General features: G+C 39.0%; 1 protein-coding gene across 1 annotated transcript; it reads left to right on the plus strand.

Moving 5' to 3' along the window:
- Window positions 1-600: 600 nt before the first annotated feature.
- Window positions 601-17704, plus strand: LOC127639881 (podocalyxin-like protein 2). The gene is made up of 9 exons (XM_052122183.1): window positions 601-896; window positions 5976-6260; window positions 7451-7621; window positions 9837-10543; window positions 11220-11294; window positions 13162-13318; window positions 14045-14106; window positions 14213-14392; window positions 14489-17704. Exons 1-9 carry the CDS (start codon window positions 863-865, stop codon window positions 14699-14701), a joined length of 1884 nt encoding a protein of 627 aa, XP_051978143.1. The 5' UTR covers window positions 601-862; the 3' UTR covers window positions 14702-17704.
- The last annotated feature ends 540 nt before the right edge of the window (window positions 17705-18244 follow it).

An 18244-nucleotide genomic window follows, 5' to 3' on the forward strand; every position in this document is an offset into this window, starting at 1 on the left:
GACGAGATGAGGGCCATTCACACTGAACGTGTTTTTGACACCTACGCTATCATTCTTTGCACTACGTCTAGATTGTTACGTACTAAACAAGTTCAAGCGGCATATAGCGGACCGTTGCATTGTTTCGTAATATCCTAGATTGTTCTGCACCAAGTGAAGTTTCAGCCAATAAACGGTAAGGCAATGCTTTTTTGCTCTAGTCTACTAAGGGGCTTCTGTGCCGTTTCAGTACTGTTACGAATGTTGCCAATATGCTTACATAAAATACCCCCTATTGCAACAGTACTTGCTAGGAGAAGATATTAGATAGTAAGCGATTTTGGGTTGGGTTCGGGCTTAAAATCTGACAGGCTTAAAATTGTTCGGGTCGGGCCGCACGGTCTCCGGTAGACCTATAACACTGACAAGAGTCTATAATGCAACAACTGTTTTGATGACAATAATGTAAGCGTTATGATTGGTCGACATTGCATCACCTTAGCATTCTAATTTGGTCGCGTGGCTAAAACCAGGAATATTGGGACATGTAAAACGGTGGCGTTTAGGACCCTGAATGACTGGAGCGTGTCGCCTGCAGTCACTGCGCCAGGAATCAAACCATCTCCAAAATCCCCAATATTCACTGCAAATTCATTAACTGCAAGAACAGCTGCGGCTGAACCGACGGACTCGTTCACGCGTGCTGTTTTGCACGGTAGATCTCTCGCGCTTTGTTTGCATAGAGACTGGTCTTTTGTTTTTAATGATGGTTTAGTGCGTCAGTGGTCTGTAGCGCACATTGAGGTCAGTAAGTCATTTATGATGCTCATATGAGCGAAATACTGACGCGAATATTGCGACGATCATTTTTAAAGCCGCAGACATGTCAGTCGCGTGTTTCCAGTGTCTGATGTTCGGTGAGTTTATCTGGTTTGTGTTGTCTCAATGCTTGTAACATTAAATATATTCATATATTGCAACAATTTTATATTAATCTGATTAATGCACCATTTTAGTATTTATTTTTGAATATATATATATATAATTAAAAAATAATTAAATGGTTCATATATATTCAAAAATAATAATAATAATATATATATATATATATTATAACATGGTATGAATAGAAAAAAATGGCTATTTTTAATATTTATATGCATTTAATATGTTTCCATATTTAAGTACATGCAATGAAATCTTAGATGCCAAATGTGCTTAGGAGTCAAATATCTTAATATGTTACATTTAAGGCTTGATTATCCTGTTCAGTATTGTGTTTAAAACAAATATGCATGTCATTTGTCATCTTGGGTGAAGAAGGCAAGATATGTTATGAAGTCGTACAAATCGATCAGTTATTTGTGGCTTGTTTGTGTTATTGATCAAGTAGAGGAGATCTTGGCACACGCCCCTTTTTTCCTCCCTATCTAGGGAGAGAGCTGATGTATTCAGATCCAGTTTTGATTTTCAGTTCGATTCATCGTGGAACTGTGGAGAGAGCATTTTGTGGCTGTTATGGACAGATTGGTTTGTGCCATGAGGCCTTCGAAAGCCAGACCGATGAGCAGACACAACAGTGACAGGTCACATTTGTTTAGTCTGATGAACTGCACATATGCAGGCTTAAGCCAAGTTCCTCTTAAAGAGGCAGTTCACTCCTAAACAGCCTATAGCTTGATTCTTTGGAGTAGCTTTAAAAACCATGCATATTGCCCTCTCTTGCCGTATCGGGCAGCACAGGACCAGCAATACTGTTAAATCTGACTCCCAAAACTCTATGCCACCTGCACCCTCATGCACGTCTGCAATATGAGTGGGCACAGCCCAGAAACCCATTCAGGTCAGGTCAAATCAGCATTTATCCTGCCGTTGAGCCCCATCTTGATGCAAGCGGCTAGTTTGAGATGTGGTTTTATCTCATAGAGGGATTGAAAACAGATTGAGAGTTTTTTTTAAGGAGATATCATGGTGCCAGGGGTGGCCGAGATTTAAGTGGCAACGGTTTGAATTCACAGTGTGTTGCTAAAATCCAAGCGCCTTATGCTTTAAATTGGGCTATGAATTCAAAATTGCACGAAAAATAGTCACAATTGCGAGATGTAAAGTCGAAATTACAAGAAATATTGTCACAATTGCAAGATCTATTCATATTTGAGGAAGAAAGTTGTAATTGCAAGATATAAATTTACAATTGTGAGAAATGTCAAAATTGCAAGATATAGTCACAATTGCGGAAAAAGTTGTAATTGCGAAAATAGTGACAATTGTGCGAAATAGTAAAAATTGCAAGAGATAAAGTTGAAATTGCAAGAAATATAGTCACAATTTTAGAAAAAAGTTGTAATTGTGAAAATAGTGACAATTGCGCGAAATAGTCAAAATTGCAAGATATAAAGTTGAAATTACAAGAAATATAGTCACAATTGCAAGATATATTCATATTTGCAGAAAAAGTTGTAATTGCGAAAATAGTGACAATTGTGCGAAATGGTCAAAATTGCAAGAGATAAAGTTGAAATTGCAAGAAATATAGTCACAATTGCGAGATATAGTCACAATTTTTAAAAAATTTGTAATTGTGAAAATAGTGACAATTGCGCGAAATAGTCAAAATTGCAAGATATAAAGTTGAAATTACAAGAAATATAGTCACAATTACGAGATATATTCATATTTGCAGAAAAAGTTGTAATTGCGAGATATAGTGACAATTGCGAGAAATAGTCAAAATTGTGAGAAATATAGTCACAATTGCAAGATATAAAGTTGAAATTACAAGAAATGTAGTCACAATTGCAAAATATATTCACAATTTTTGAAAAAGTTGTAATTGCGAAAAGTTACAATTGCGCAAAATAGTCAAAATTGCGAGGTATAAAGTCGAAATTACAAGAGATGTAGTCACAATTGCAAGATAAATTCATATTTGTGGAAAAAAGTTGTAATTGTGAGAAATAAAGTCACAATTGTGAGATAAAGAGTCAGAATTACACGGTGATATCCGGCTTCTATATAAACTCGCCTGAAACACACGTTCCACACTCTCGCTGCTTTAATTGATCTCCTAGTAATGTCCAGTAGTGCACAAACATGCATCACAGGAGAATTCTGCCTGTTGTTAAACCCCACTTAACCTGTCGTGATCACATGTCATTTCCATCACATCTATAATCATTATCAGTCTGTGCTGGAAATGATAGTTTAAGCATTTTTGGAATAAAACAGCTCATTTCTTTGTTTGGCCAATGCGAGTTTCATAGCTAACGTTTGATCCATCCTAAATAAAAACATAATATTAAAATGTTTTGCATAATTTAACACAATTTCAGCTTGATTGGAAATAATGTGCAATAAAATTTGAGATTTGTCTTTGTTTAAAAAAGACTTACAAGACAAAGATTAGTTTTTTTAGGCCCTGAAAGACGTTGCATGAAGGATTGCTTGTTTCTCTCAGATGCTGGCTGAATGGCTCATATGTTTTGTACAATAGTTGAGACGTGACAGATCTGTGTTTATCTCAGATGTCTGTGCTCGAGCAGATGATTGAGCTGAGCTCTATAAAGACATCAGAGATCAGTCAGAAACAGGTGGAGGCGGGACATGTTGTGATATTAAACCTGAGTGGAACAGCTCAGTGATGATCATTATCACATTTTAAGATGAATCTCACGAAACCCATCAAAGAAATCAAAAGAAAAAAATTTCCCCAAAGATTGCAAACACTGTGGCTCAGAACATTGCTCTGTTAGCATTATTTTAGCTTTATGTCTTAAGTAAGATATGCCCTCTTGGTAGTTGTGTCCCTCTTTAGATATTCTGCATTCATTTACTGCATTCTAGATGGTTTCTAGATCTCTTAATCTTCTAATATTTAATGTGTTTTAGCCAACTCCATTTTCCCCAAAGCTAAAATCACAGGCCGCGTTTGGTGCCGCAGAGTCGCTTTATGATTAATGTACCGTCTAACATGTGTCAAAAACCCAAAAGCCCAAGGCACATCCTTAGAGAAAGTCAGTGTTTTGGTTTGGCTGCAATAAATTCACATTTTCAATCTCTGATAAAAGCGAGGTCACAAGTAGCCTTGCAGAAACCAGAGTCTACTGAGGGAAATACGGTTTTGTCAATCATTTACATTAATGCATTTGGCAGATGCTTTTATCCAAAGCGACTTACAGTGCACTTATTACAGGGACAATCCCCCCGGAGCAACCTGGAGTTAAGTGTCTTACTCAAGGACACAATCAAACCAGCAACCTTCTGATTACCAGTTATGTGCTTTAGACCACTACACCACCACCACTCCCATCACCAATCATAATTAATGTGGCCTTCTGGGGCGTGGAGCACTGGGGCTTTCTAAGGACATACACTGCCTTTGATTAGGTTACTGCACTCTTGGGCTGGTTAACTGGATGGATGATGTTTCGGAAGAATGGAGAACTGTTCAAAGGAATAGTCATGGTCAGTCAGCATGATCTGCGTTCTCTCTAAGTTACGCTTTCCCACACAATGTAAATGGATGGGGACCAGGGGCTCCAAAAATGACAAATTTCCTTGTTTCCTCCAATTTTTGGAGTTTGTCTGAAATGTCCGCAAAATTGTATATTTTTGGGGGTAAATTGTGCAGTTTAAAACTGCACAATTTGCACACATTTTTATAATGTGACACAAATACGCATTGTATTGCACCGTTGCCACAAGGGGTGCTATAGTGTGCATTAGCGTGAACTTTCTTCTTCTATGGTGACTTTTATTATCAGGCCACATACTGTCATCGCAAAGCAATAGTTTGAAGAAAATCTTGCTCAGCAAGTTTGTGAACTGTTAATTAATTAACCGTTGACATAAGGCTAGCTACTCAATAGTTACACATCGGCTTTAATAGCAGAAACATCTAAAGGTAGCTCTATCGCCTTCTTGAGGTTAGGTTTGGTAGCACCACCGTAATGCATGAAAGCACGTTATTTACAATGCACAGAATTTTCAAGGGGTCAAACATAAAAGCCACATTCCCTACAATCCATTTTAATTTTGAAAACTCCTAATTTCCTAATGTGACTGTTTTCCAGAGTACGTTGCAATATTGAGCGTTTTTGAATCATGCTGTTTTCAGTGGAGTAAAACATCATTCTAGTGTGGATGAGGGGCGTAAAGGTTGCAAAATCAATGCATTTTCGTTACGAAGTTAGTTTATATTTCTGGCCTTTTTATCCAACATATTGGAGCACAACTCCGTATCAGTGTTGCAGTGTGGAATTCTGGGAATATCTGCAGCATTGCATTGTTTGAGTTCCCTGGCAGTACAGTGTCTCTAAAACCACTGGAATGTTTCCAGAAAGCATAATTGATTGATTCATAAATTGAAGCAGGAAGTTCCCTGTTCTTTGCTCTGTTAATTAACGCACAATCACAGACTCGCCCAATATAGAAGCACTCGGCTGGTCCCCTTAATGAACCCATGCCTCGCTAGAGAATATGTTTCATTAAACAGCTTCATGAATAAAATGTAAGGCATGTCAGTCTTGGTGAACTGCGTAATAAAACTCCATCTTGGCCCTGGCGGCTCAAAACAGAAAGGGTAGTTGCAGATCTCACCCTAGTTGTCGCCATTTGGGCTATCTAGCGCTAAAACGAAGGCTAATCCTCTGGTGACCTGTTGGGACGAGGAGAGATCAGACCAGTTGGTTTGAGACCCAACACTAAGCCGTCATGATATGGGACCATCTGTGGTTTAAGCCCACTGGGGCCGGTTGCGATGCGTGTTGTTGGATGGATGGTTGATGGATCTAAATGTCATAGAAACCATCTGTCATGGTTGAAGCTAAAAATATAGATTAATTTGCAGTTGTTGACTAGTCAGTTTGTGCTCTGTGTCCTGCAACCTAAACAGGCATAAGGTGGTTAGCTGGTCTCCAAGGTTGTAGTGCCGAAACCAAAGTGCCAAAGTTTAATACTTAGTTGAGGGTTTGTTTAAACTTGTTTCTTTCTTTCAGGTTCTGCTCTTCTGGTTTTGGTAAATTCTGAGGATCTGAGTGCTGGTCTAGCGCTCCTCCCCAACCCTCTCCTGTCCCATGGGCCGGTTCTGGATGTTCCTGTGGGCTTTGAGCAACATGATGAGGTCTCCAAAGATCAGATGCCCGGGTTGATGGACAGTTCTCAGGAGAGTTCTGGGTTCTTCAGTGAAGACAGCGAGGACAGCAAGAACGCCAAGCCGATCCAGCGGTGGGACACTCAAGGCGAGACCAAAGAAAGTGGATCTGACCCGGATGCTATGATGGGTGAGAAAGACAAATAAGCTTTAACTGGTTTGCTGAGCTCACGGTGTGAAAGATACTCTATGCATGTACGTGAACACCAAAGCTTCTTACCTCAAAAGCACAATTATATACCTCAAAATTGCATTCTCAGCGGCACCGCAAGACGTGTTATAGCGTCAATTAGATGAGGAGATTGGGTCAGTCTTTGGTATGACACAAATGCTATCACCACAGTCATTTATCCTGCAAAATTTTTTTATAGACTGTCAAAACCGCGGTTAAAGGTGTAAAGTGGTGCTAACGGTGCTTTCACCACAGTGGCCTGTTTCTTGTGTTTGTGTGTTTGTGTGTTTGTGTGTGTGTGTGTAAGACAGGAAAACGACAGTGCTGTTCACCCAGTGTATGCCATGAGCCATTTTGAGGGGGACAAGTCCCACCCCGGGGCGGCTGTGGCTCAGTTGGTAGAGCGGGTCGGCCACTAATCGCAGGGTTGGTGGTTTGATTCCCGGCCCACATGACTCCACATGCTGAAGTGTCCTTGGGCAAGACTGAACCCCAAGTTGCTCCCAATGGCAGGCTAGCACCTTACATAGCAGCTCTGCCGCCATTGGTGTATGAATGTGTGTGTGAATGAGTCACAGTGTAAAGCGCTTTGAATACTGTTAAGGCTTAAAAAGGCGCTATATAAGTGCAGACCATTTACCCCATAGAGACTGTCAATCCGCGCATCTTTTCACATTGAGCGCGTTATCGCTGAGATATAGCACGTGTGGAGGGTTCCCACTATTCCCCGCGGCATCCACACACAACTCAACTCGCCATGCACCCCACCGAAAGCGAAAACCACATTATAGCAACCACGAGGAGGTTACCCCAACGTTACTCTACCCTCCCTAGCAAACGGGCCAATTTGGTTGCTTAGGAGACCTGGCTGGAGTCTCTCAGCACGCCCTGGATTCAAACTTACGACTCCAGGTGTGGTAGACATCGTCTATACTCACAGAGCTATCCAGTTTTTCAAATGAATATTTACAAAATTGAAATGAACAAAATGAACATTATAAATGAAATATTCCCAAATCAATCTGAATTGTATCCGAGTTGAATCAAATCAAAATCAAGGGCTTGTGAATCTAAACCAAATCAAATTGGGAAATCTGCATCGATACCCAGATCTATCCATCCTTCATGTATATGTTTCTTATTTGTAGATCTCTGTCTGATGCCAATGGAGGTTGGACCATGTCATGGGACGTTCCCTCGTTGGTACTTTAATGCCATCACTAAGAGGTGCGAAAGGTTCATGTTTGGAGGCTGCGGAAGAAATCTCAATAACTTCCTGTTGCTGGAGGAATGTGCCAAAGCTTGCCAAACAGTATCTGGTACGCAGCTATTATTATGACATCCACATCATCATCTTGAATAGGTTCAGGCATGTTCCCTCTTTCTCTGGCTCTGATCCATAATCTAGCAAACTGCCTGACCGTCTACTGCCTGCATAGGAAGCTTCCTTCCAAACTGTATGCAAACTACATTTTGTCAAAACTAGTTATCCTACCTTTTGAAACAGTCTTTTCGCTGTAAGTCTATTATTCCTTAATATGCTGTCTAAGGAGCATACTAGGTTTTGGCACAGAGCATGTATCTCCTGCTGACAGTAGACAAAAGCTTTGCTCATTACTCTCTCTCTCTCTCTCTGTGTGTGTGTGTGTGTGTGTGTGTGTGTGTGTGTGTGTGTGTGTGTGTGTTTGTCTCATGAATAATCATGCCGTGATAGAGAGCCCTTTACTCCCTGATGTGTGTGTTAGTGCCAGACGCAGGTGCAATGCTGCAGTGCAGCTGCTCAAATCTGCTGGCCTCAAGAAACTTAACAAAGACGAATAAGATTTCCATCAGATTGTACTATACCACACCCTACCATACTCTACTGTACTATACTCAAAGCCATACTTACTCGCAACTATTCTGTTATACTCAAGTAAATGTATACTATGTTACTCTTCAGTACTATAGCATGCTTTGCTGTACTTTATTATACTCTATTATAATATAATATACTGTAGCACACGCTACAATACTATACAATACACTATAATGCTATACTTGCACTACACTTTTGCACTACACTCTTCTTATAGCATCCTACAGCCAGTTATACTTGGACACAACTAAACATATAGTATGACATATGATAGGAAAGTATAATAATTGTTAATTATACTCTGCCGTGACAGTATGTCACTGTATTGTACAATGTAGCACAGTATATTAGAGTTCAATGAATAGTGTATAATAGTGTTGTGTTACATTGTATTGTTTGATGAAAATGATTTGGAGTATAGTATTGTATACTGTGGTATGCTTAAGTGTTCTATACTATACTTTACTATGACATACTAACACAAGTATACTATTCGATATTATGCAATACTTTGCTACACCATTTGCGGATGTTATGCTATACAATACTATGCTATATTACACAATGTTATGCTGTGATATAATGCACTACATCAACTAATATTATACCATCCCAAACTGTTATACACTATACTACACCACTCTACACTATACTGCACTGTACCATACTACACTACTCTATTCCATATTATACTATAGTATACCATACTACACTATTCTATACTATACTACACTGCTATACCATACTTTACCATACTATACTATTCTGTACTATACTACACTATACCATACTACACTAATCTATACTATACTACACTACTATACCATACTTTACCATACTACACTGTTCTGTACTATACTGCACTATATTAAACCATACTACACTATTCTATACTACACTACTATACCATACTTTACCATACTATACTATTCTGTACTATACTGCACCATACCATACTACACTATTCCATATTATACAATACTAATCCATACTACACTATTCTATACTATACTATACTACTATACCATACTTTACAATAATATACTATTCTGTACTATACTACACTACTATACCATACTACACTATTCTATACTATACTACTATACCATACTTTACAATACTATACTATTCTGTACTATACTGCACTATACCATACCATACTACGCTATTCCATATTATACTATACTAAACCATACTACACTATTCTATACTGTACTACATTACTATACCATACTACACCATACCGTACTACACTACTCTATTCCATATTATACTATACCATACTACACTACTATACCATTCTTTACCATACTATAATATACCATACCATACTACACTATTCTATACTATACTACACTACTATAACATACTATAACATAACATACCACACCATACTACACTACTCCATTCCTTAGTATACTATACTACACTATTCTGTACTATACTACTATACCATACTATATTATACTACTCTATACTATACAACTATACCATACTTTACCATATTTACTATATTGTACATCACTATTATACAACATACTAATGCTAAATAATACACTACACTACTATACTATACTATACTATACTTGTGGACAATTTGGTCATAAATTACATAATTTTTTATTTTGGTCTTTAGCACAATTTACATGATCTTTTGTTTTTACATTTCTTTATAGATATCAGCGCTTCATCGCCTGAACCCCTTCCTCCTCCTTTCTCCCCATCTCTCAGCTCAAACCCCAATGAGACAAACTATTCTTCCACGCTTTTCGTCCCTACGGCCGAATCTCTGGACCCGGAGCAGTGGGAGAGTGATTCAGAATCTAGCGGTTTCTCCCTCCACACCTCCACCCTCCCGTCAGCCGCAGCTGCTACAGACCACGCCCCCTCCACCGTGGCACTGTCCGCTTTTGGACTTGAACTTCAGCGCGACTCAAATGCCACAGCTGAACCTGACAGGCACCTCATGTCTGAAGACCTGTTTGATGACGAGAGGGCCCATGAAACCACTCAACCACCCACGGCCCCTGAAGTGGGGCCCCTGCCGAGCCGAGGGCCCCTGCAACCTGATGAACCCCACCAGGATGATTCGGATGAAGAGGAAGAGGAGGGTGATGATGAAGAGATGGTAGTTTTTCCGACAGAACTGGATGAGGAAGAGGAGGATAACTGGCGGTACCTGACGCCCCTCACAACCGGGCCCTCGCCCTCACCCTCACCTGCTTCAGACCTGCCGCCTGTGGTCTTCACCGAGACCGCCTGGCAGGGGGCACCGCCTACCATAGCTGGGGATGAGGAGAGGACAGAGCTTCGGCACGGAGGCACTGAATATTTCACGGAAACTGAGCTTCATGACTCTGAGGTGTCCCAGGAGAACGAGCAGGTACAAAAGGACAAAAGATGTCCATATTTCAGCTAAACAAAGTTCTGTTTTACTTAAAGAAAATGAAGCCTGTTGTAAGACTATTAAGATTTTCAATATTGAATTTTTTTAATTACAAACGATCACATTTTCCCCCAGATTATTTTTACTGTAATATAATAATAAAAATCCTCAAAAATGTTCTCTCATTTACATGCAACTTTCATGACGTGCAGTGAAATTGCGCTGCAATAGCGGTGTTTCCCTCTTACATCAAACTCTGGGATTCCATCAATGTACTTGAGCACTTGTTTAAGAGTGTAGAGTCACATGGGGTAACCTCCTCATGGTTGCTATAGTGTGCTTCGCTCTCGGTGGGGCGCTAGGTGAGTTGTGCGTGGATGCCGCGGAGAATAGCACAAAGCCTCCAGACGCGCTATGTCTCCGTGGTAACGCACTGAACTAGCCACGCGATAAGATACGTGGATTGACGGTCTCAGATGCAGAGGCAACTGAGATTCGTCCTCCGCCACATGGATTGAGGCGACTCACTGCCACCTCGAGGATTTAGAGCTCATTGGGGATTGGCCATTCCAAATTGGGGTGAAAAAGTAAGAAAATTGAACAGCAAATACTTCCATGATGTGTGCTTACAAATGGGTTTTGCATTCAAAAGAGAATTTTTGTCTTTGTGTAGGTGATCTGTGTTGACTGGAGCAACCTTGCAGGGAAGGGCTACGTCATCCTCAACATGTCCGACAACATTGACTGCGTATGTAACTTTGAATGGTGTAAATGGCCCGAAAAAAAACATTCTGATTTCTGTAGCCAGTCTGATGTGTGTGTTTCTGGACAGATGGATTCGACATTAATACTGAGGCTCTTGGGGGGGGAATAGAAAACAGGAAAAGTTCTTAAATGTGATGTATTCATGCAATAGACAAAGCAAAGCAGTTTATTATTTTAAAGAGGTCGTTCGGTCCGTTGTTTGTCTGGCAGCTCTGAAATTCTGATACGGTGTCCTCCGAATTAAGTTGAGTTGGGCTTTCAGTCGACTTTAAAAATGTAATTGAATTACTTACACGAGTAAATCAATATTTGCTTAGAAAAGCCCCCAAATGGAAATAATTTAAACATATTACGTTACTTTGCCACAGCAAGTAAATCACTTAACATCAGTGTTTGGTACAATCTGATTACAAGGCAATTAGCTACTGTAATCCAATTACTTTAAAAGTCAAAAGTAGTGTAACATATTACAATTCTAATTCTTGTAATCAGATTACACTTACAGACATTCAATTTAATTACTTCAAGTATTTATTTCCAGTTAATTACTTTTAAGTACATTACTTGGGTTACATATTTCTAAAATATTATTATTTCTTTAGAATAGGTTTAAAACATGAATCTTGTTTATATGTACGTCTGTTTGTGTTTCTGTGACGGATGAAGGGACAAAAATATTGATCAAGGACATAATTTTGAATCCATTAAGCAGAAATGGATTGATTTCCATTAAGTGATTTAATCAGTTAAGTAAACTCATTACATTTTTAGATAAGTAATTAGTATTGGATTACTATTTTCAAGTAACTTACCTAACACTACTTAATAGATAGGGTCTGTAATCCACTGCAATCCATTTTGCAATCAAGTGTGTTCTGTTGTTTAGTTTGTTAGACTGAGGTTTAATATCCATTTGCGCCGTTTGTAATTGATGTTCTATATATACTGTATACTATCTGTATTATACAGTATCTACATAAATAGACCGACGTCTTGGGTAGCTCAGCAAGTAAAGACATTGACTAGCACACCTGGAGTTGCAAGCTCGAATCCTGAGTGACTCCAGTGAGGCTTCCTAAGCAACCAATTGGGCTGGTTGCTAGGGAGGGTAGAGTCACATGGGGTAACCTCCTCGTGGTTGCTCCAGTGTGGTTCTCGCTCTCGGTGGGGCACGTGGTGAGTTGTGCGTGGATGCCGCAGGGAATAGCGTGAAGCCTCCACACGTGCTACGTCTCCGTGGTAACGCACTCAACAAGCCACATGATAAGATACGTAGATTGACGGTCTCAGACGCGGAGGCAACTGAGATTCGTCCTCCGCCACCCGGATTGAGGCGAGTCACTACGCCACCACGAGGACTTGGAGCACATTGGGATGGGAATTCCAGATTGGGGAGAAAATGGGAGAAAAGTTAAAAAATAGACTGACGTCTTTGGCTGTTGCATCATAGCTCGCTGTTTTCTCAGCATCTCGCACCATTAGTGCCACGCAGGACCGCCACTCCCTATACGCTTATTATGCAGTCTGCATAGGGCACCAACTTCCTAGGGGGCACCAGAAATGACACTGGCTGCCCTTCCTCACACGTTAGGCAATATATTATTATTCAAGGACCTGATAGCAGTCGCGGAACACAGACGATCGCCTCGTCAGAGTATCGCCTCACTCCACCTCAACATTTGTTTTTTCATACTATTTATTTAGTTTTTTTCTGATGTTACTAGTTTTTCAGGAGACCAAATTGTGCACAAGTCATAGTATAGTAGAGTAGAGTAATGTGGTATAGAATTGTGTAGTATTGTATAGTATGGAATAACATTTTAGCAATGTTTTGTGTGCGTTTGTTGCAGGATGAGTTTCGGATGGAGAGTGGAGACAGACTCCTGGAATTGCTGGAAAACACTTTCTCCAGAAAGATGAACATCCCACAAGGGTCCTGGCTCATATTCCTCAGCAAACCCTTACAACAAGACCACCAGCTTCTAATGACCTTAGCTAGCGAACAGGGTAACGCACAGTCAACCCACACCCTAACCCTAAAAGGGTGAATAGAACATGATATACTTTATCCACTGCTTTTCCCAAATGTCCTCAAAGGGAAATTGTGTCCGATTAAGCTCACTTCTGACTTCTGAGGACACTATATCCCGCTGCTCTGGGAAATGCTTACTCAGGTTCTTTGAGGTGGATTGCAGCTTCACTTTGTAACATGATATTTATCGTTTTGATAAGAGGTGTTTCTAAATTGGAGGCTTTTAATTTCATGCTCCATTTAGAGGATAAAAATATCATGTACTCTCTCGCACATGTCTGTTCAGTACATTAATGAGATGTTTTATCTAATATCACGAAATCTCTCAAGAACACGTCCAGATCACATTTCACCCCTTATGTTTATATGTCTAGATTGTTTGTGTTGTATAATTATTTTCATGACATTTAGGCACATGTCCCACCAAATGCTCATTACTGTAACGTGAAATAAAGATATTGGCCTACTGTATAAATTGTTCAATTGCTGATTAAAATGTGTGTCTGGACAGGATGAATTTACTGGATTGCAGAAAATGTTATACATTTTTATGTTATTTTAATCCATTCTTTTATGGGGTTTTTTGCGTTATGGAAATGAAAATTTGGGATGGACGTGTGCTTAATTGTCATAATAATAATATCTTATTATAAAGAGTCATTTTAGTCTGATTTACTCTTTATAATGCCTTTTGACCAAAGAAATCATCCCGCCGAAAGACATGCTGTCAATGCTGGGAGAAATCAGGAGAGGCCTGTATGAGGTCAGATATTCAAATCCAGCAAATAATAATAGTAATAAAAAAAAACTGTTCTTATAGATACATTTATGTTGCGGTGACAATAGAAATTATTTCTTTTTAAACTCAGATTGGCATCCAGAATTATTCCAGTGTTAGCACGTGCCACGCCAGGCCCAGTCAGACTCGCAGTGACTACGGGAAGCTGTTTGTGGTTCTCGTGATCATCGGATCAGTGTGTGTACTTATAATCGCTTCTGGAATCATCTATATCTGCTGGCAGCGCCGTTTACCCAAACTCAAGAACATGGTAGGTTATATCCATCCATTTAGCCACATACAAAGATTTTAGGGCAGAAATTGATTTCTTGTGATTTCTGTTTTCGTTTGTGTGTTGTTTCTGAAGTCGCGAGGTGAAGAGCTCCAATTTGTGGAGAACGGTTGCCATGACAACCCCACACTGGACGTCACGAGCGACAGCCAATCAGAGACGCAGGAGAAGAAACACCGCGCCAATGGGGTGACGGCTGAAGGGGATGGCGGGAACGGTTGGCAGGTGCTCGTCAACAAGCCCAGGAAAGAAGAGGAAGACAACCAGGAAGAAGATACTCACCTTTAATTACACCAAACAATCCACAAACAGCATGGAAGCCCAGATAGCACACGTACATCTCCGAGATGTCTGTTTTTAGACCTTTTCATCTGGAAAGCATCACAATCTAATAAATATCTGCTGAACATCTTACAAAGATCAGATTTACAAACATTCTAAATCATAAACGTCTCAAAGACATCTGCTGAACATCTTACAAAGATCAGATTTACAAACATTATAAATCATAAACATCTCAAAGACATCTGCTGAACATCTTACAAAGATCAGATTTACAAACATTCTTAATCATAAACGTCTCAAAGACATCTGCTGAACATCTTACACAGATCAGATTTACAAACATTCTTAATCATAAACGTCTCAAAGACATCTGCTGAACATCTTACAAAGATCAGATTTACAAACATTCTAAATCATAAACGTCTCAAAGACATCTGCTGAACATCTTACAAAGATCAGATTTACAAACATTCTAAATCATAAGCGTCTCAAAGACATCTGCTGAACATCTTACAAAGATCAGATTTACAAACATTATAAATCATAAGCGTCTCAAAGACATCTGCTGAACATCTTACAAAGATCAGATTTACAAACATTATAAATCATAAGCGTCTCAAAGACATCTGCTGAACATCTTACAAAGATCAGATTTACAAACATTCTTAATCATGAACGTCTCAAAGACATCTGCTGAACATCTTACAAAGATCAGATTTACAAACATTCTAAATCATAAACGTCTCAAAGACATCTGCTGAACATCTTACAAAGATCAGATTTACAAACATTCTAAATCATGAACGTCTCAAAGACATCTGCTGAACATCTTACAAAGATCAGATTTACAAACATTCTTAATCATAAACGTCTCAAAGACATCTGCTGAACATCTTATTGACATCTGGAAGGAAATGTGTTATAGATGTATTGCAGATAAGCAAACAACCTAAAAAAATGTGTCTTCCAGATGTAAACACACACATCAAATAGACGTCTGGGTGATGTACGTGTTAAATCAGGGTTTGCATTAAAGACTATGAAGGGCACAAAACATTCTCAAGCTTTTTCGAAACATTTGCTGTATAAAATGTGACGTCTTTTAGCTTGTATGATGTTTTTCTTTATCTGCATTGACGATGAAATTCAGATGAACAAAAAGTGCCATTTTCAGTGCAGGATCCAATCATTAGAATTGTATTGAAATGGAATGTGTCAAACAATCACTAGGATATTTTAGAATTTTAAATCGGTTCAAATGTTTCAGATGTTTGTTAGAAAATAGTTTCTAGCACTGGTAATGGAATAGTTTACCCGCCAAAATGAAAGTTCTGGATTATTTACTCTTGGAACATAAAAAGAGAGGTGAATTATGAACTGTAGTTAATACAAAAATAAAGTCATCATATGGGCTTGTGATGACAAAGTTAATAATGAACGAATTACCATTTTTAGGTGAACAATTATTTTGGAAGCACGTATGTACTTGACAATAGAAAACTGGATTGTACAGATTTTTTTTTATGTTGGTTTGCTTGAAGGACTAGAACGTGTATGTATAATAATTCACTATAAACATGCTGAATTGTATTTATTTCAATGCAAGTACATTTAAGCAAGCTGCATATTGTTTATACATGCTGAATGCTGGATGGAAGCCTACCTGCCTTGCTCCTTTATCATCTATTGGAATGGCTGCTCCGTACTGAATCGATGTTGCTATTTGTCAAAGTTTTTATATTGCACTTTGAACCTTTTTAGCACCAATGGCCTCCAAAGCAGAATGGTTCATTAGAAAACCATCAAATGTAGCTAAGTGGATTTCCCAGGTAGCACACGTACCTCTTCGAGATGTCTGATCAGTGGCGTAGCCAAGGGTGAGCCTGAAGACCCAAATTAGAACCTGGCCCACCCAAAATATTAGAGATTATTCTTTGATTACTCTTTGACTTTGAAATGCATAAATTCTGATATCTAGAAGTTTAAAAGAACTGTTTGAATGCACCATTTCTCTGTTGTTAAGGAAAATATTGGGGAAACATTTGTGGCCGAAAACCTTGCCCATCCATTTTTGTTGAGGCCCACCCAAAAGTATATTCCTGGCTAGGCCCTTGAGAGGGTTTCATCGAGAAAGCATCGCATTCGAATTAACATCTGCTAAACATCTTAAATAGATCAGATTTACGTTCTAATACAGTAACGTCGCATACACATCTGCTGAATGTCTTATTGACATCCTAGAGGAAACATCTTATAGATGTATTACAGACCCAAAACATACGTTTCCTCCTCAAAAGCAACCCAGATAGACACGTGCATCTCCGGGATGTGTTTAAGAGTGTTTGATCTGGAAAGCATCGCATTGTAATTAACATCTGATATACAACTTAGAGTATATTTACATACAATCGAAATCATTCTCAAAAACGTCTGCTCAGTATCCAAGAGGAAACCTCTTCCAGATGTAAACACGCATCAAATAGTCGCTTGAGTGATGTACGTGAGCTATCAGGAAATTTTTTCACAATTAGATAAAGACTAAAAGGGTTAACCTGAGTTTGTTGTGGTTATCTTGTTAATGGGACAGTCGTTTTGGTACAAAATCGTATTTGTCGCAATAGAAAAGGCTTTTCTCTTTATAAGTGCATGAAACACTGTAGTATGTAATTCTATGCACATATCGGGGCTCAACTGATTGAATGTACACGATTAAGGAAACATGTTTAAGTGGTTAGAACTCCAGAAATCTATAACATACATGCATTTTTTCTTTAATGTGTCTTGGCGTAGGAGAATTCTATGCTACTATAGACTAACATGTGGAACGCTTCTTTTTGTACCATCCCGTCACGGTACGAAAGCTATTAGCAGATTTGCACTTTTTTCCATTTTGATTTTGTACCTCAAACTGCTTTACGTATTTGATTGTACGGAGATTTAGATCTCGCTGTATTCTGGTAATTTATGTTACCCCATCTCTTAAATGAGGCAAAAAATAAAATATGTTTTGAGAAGGCGTGTGCAGTTTTTCCTTAAATATCTATAAAGTTTAAAATTTCACATGACTGTCCCCAATTGATCTTTTTAAGCATAGCAGCTATGACATCATGGTAGAAAAGTTGACCAGCAGGGTTTTCTGTCATGTCTTGACGAATTTCCATGACATGAAGTATCGGGGTATATTTGAGGGCTCATCCCTCTTTTTAATAGCTAATAGGCTTAAGATACATCATAGCCACAACTCATGCTAGTCAGTCAGTTGGTATCAAATTGTAGAGTGTTTGTCTAAACAAACATTTAATGCAAAATGAGTCAACAGCATTTTTAAGTTTGTTTACCAGGAAGAGAAATATTGTACATTTGTAAATGTTTATATCTGCTTAAAGTGAATTTGAAGTACAAGTTAGCATATCCACCAATCAGCCACAACATTAAAACCACCGGCCTAATATTGTGTAGGTCCCCCTCATGACGCCAAAACAGCGCCATGAGTGCAAGAGTGGTTATCTGAGTTACTGTAGACTTTGACAGTTCAAACCAGCCAGG

Source organism: Xyrauchen texanus, chromosome 48 (assembly GCF_025860055.1).
Source record: "Xyrauchen texanus isolate HMW12.3.18 chromosome 48, RBS_HiC_50CHRs, whole genome shotgun sequence".
NCBI lineage: Eukaryota > Metazoa > Chordata > Actinopteri > Cypriniformes > Catostomidae > Xyrauchen > Xyrauchen texanus.

Bases quoted from the DNA above. Each gene is read 5' to 3' on its own strand.
- LOC127639881 (XM_052122183.1), top strand. From the start codon at position 863: ATGTCAGTCGCGTGTTTCCAGTGTCTGATGTTCG. The intron at 14,107-14,212 runs GTCAGATATTCA...TTTTAAACTCAG, and splicing joins TCAGGAGAGGCCTGTATGAG to ATTGGCATCCAGAATTATTC. The intron at 14,393-14,488 runs GTAGGTTATATC...TTGTTTCTGAAG, and splicing joins TACCCAAACTCAAGAACATG to TCGCGAGGTGAAGAGCTCCA.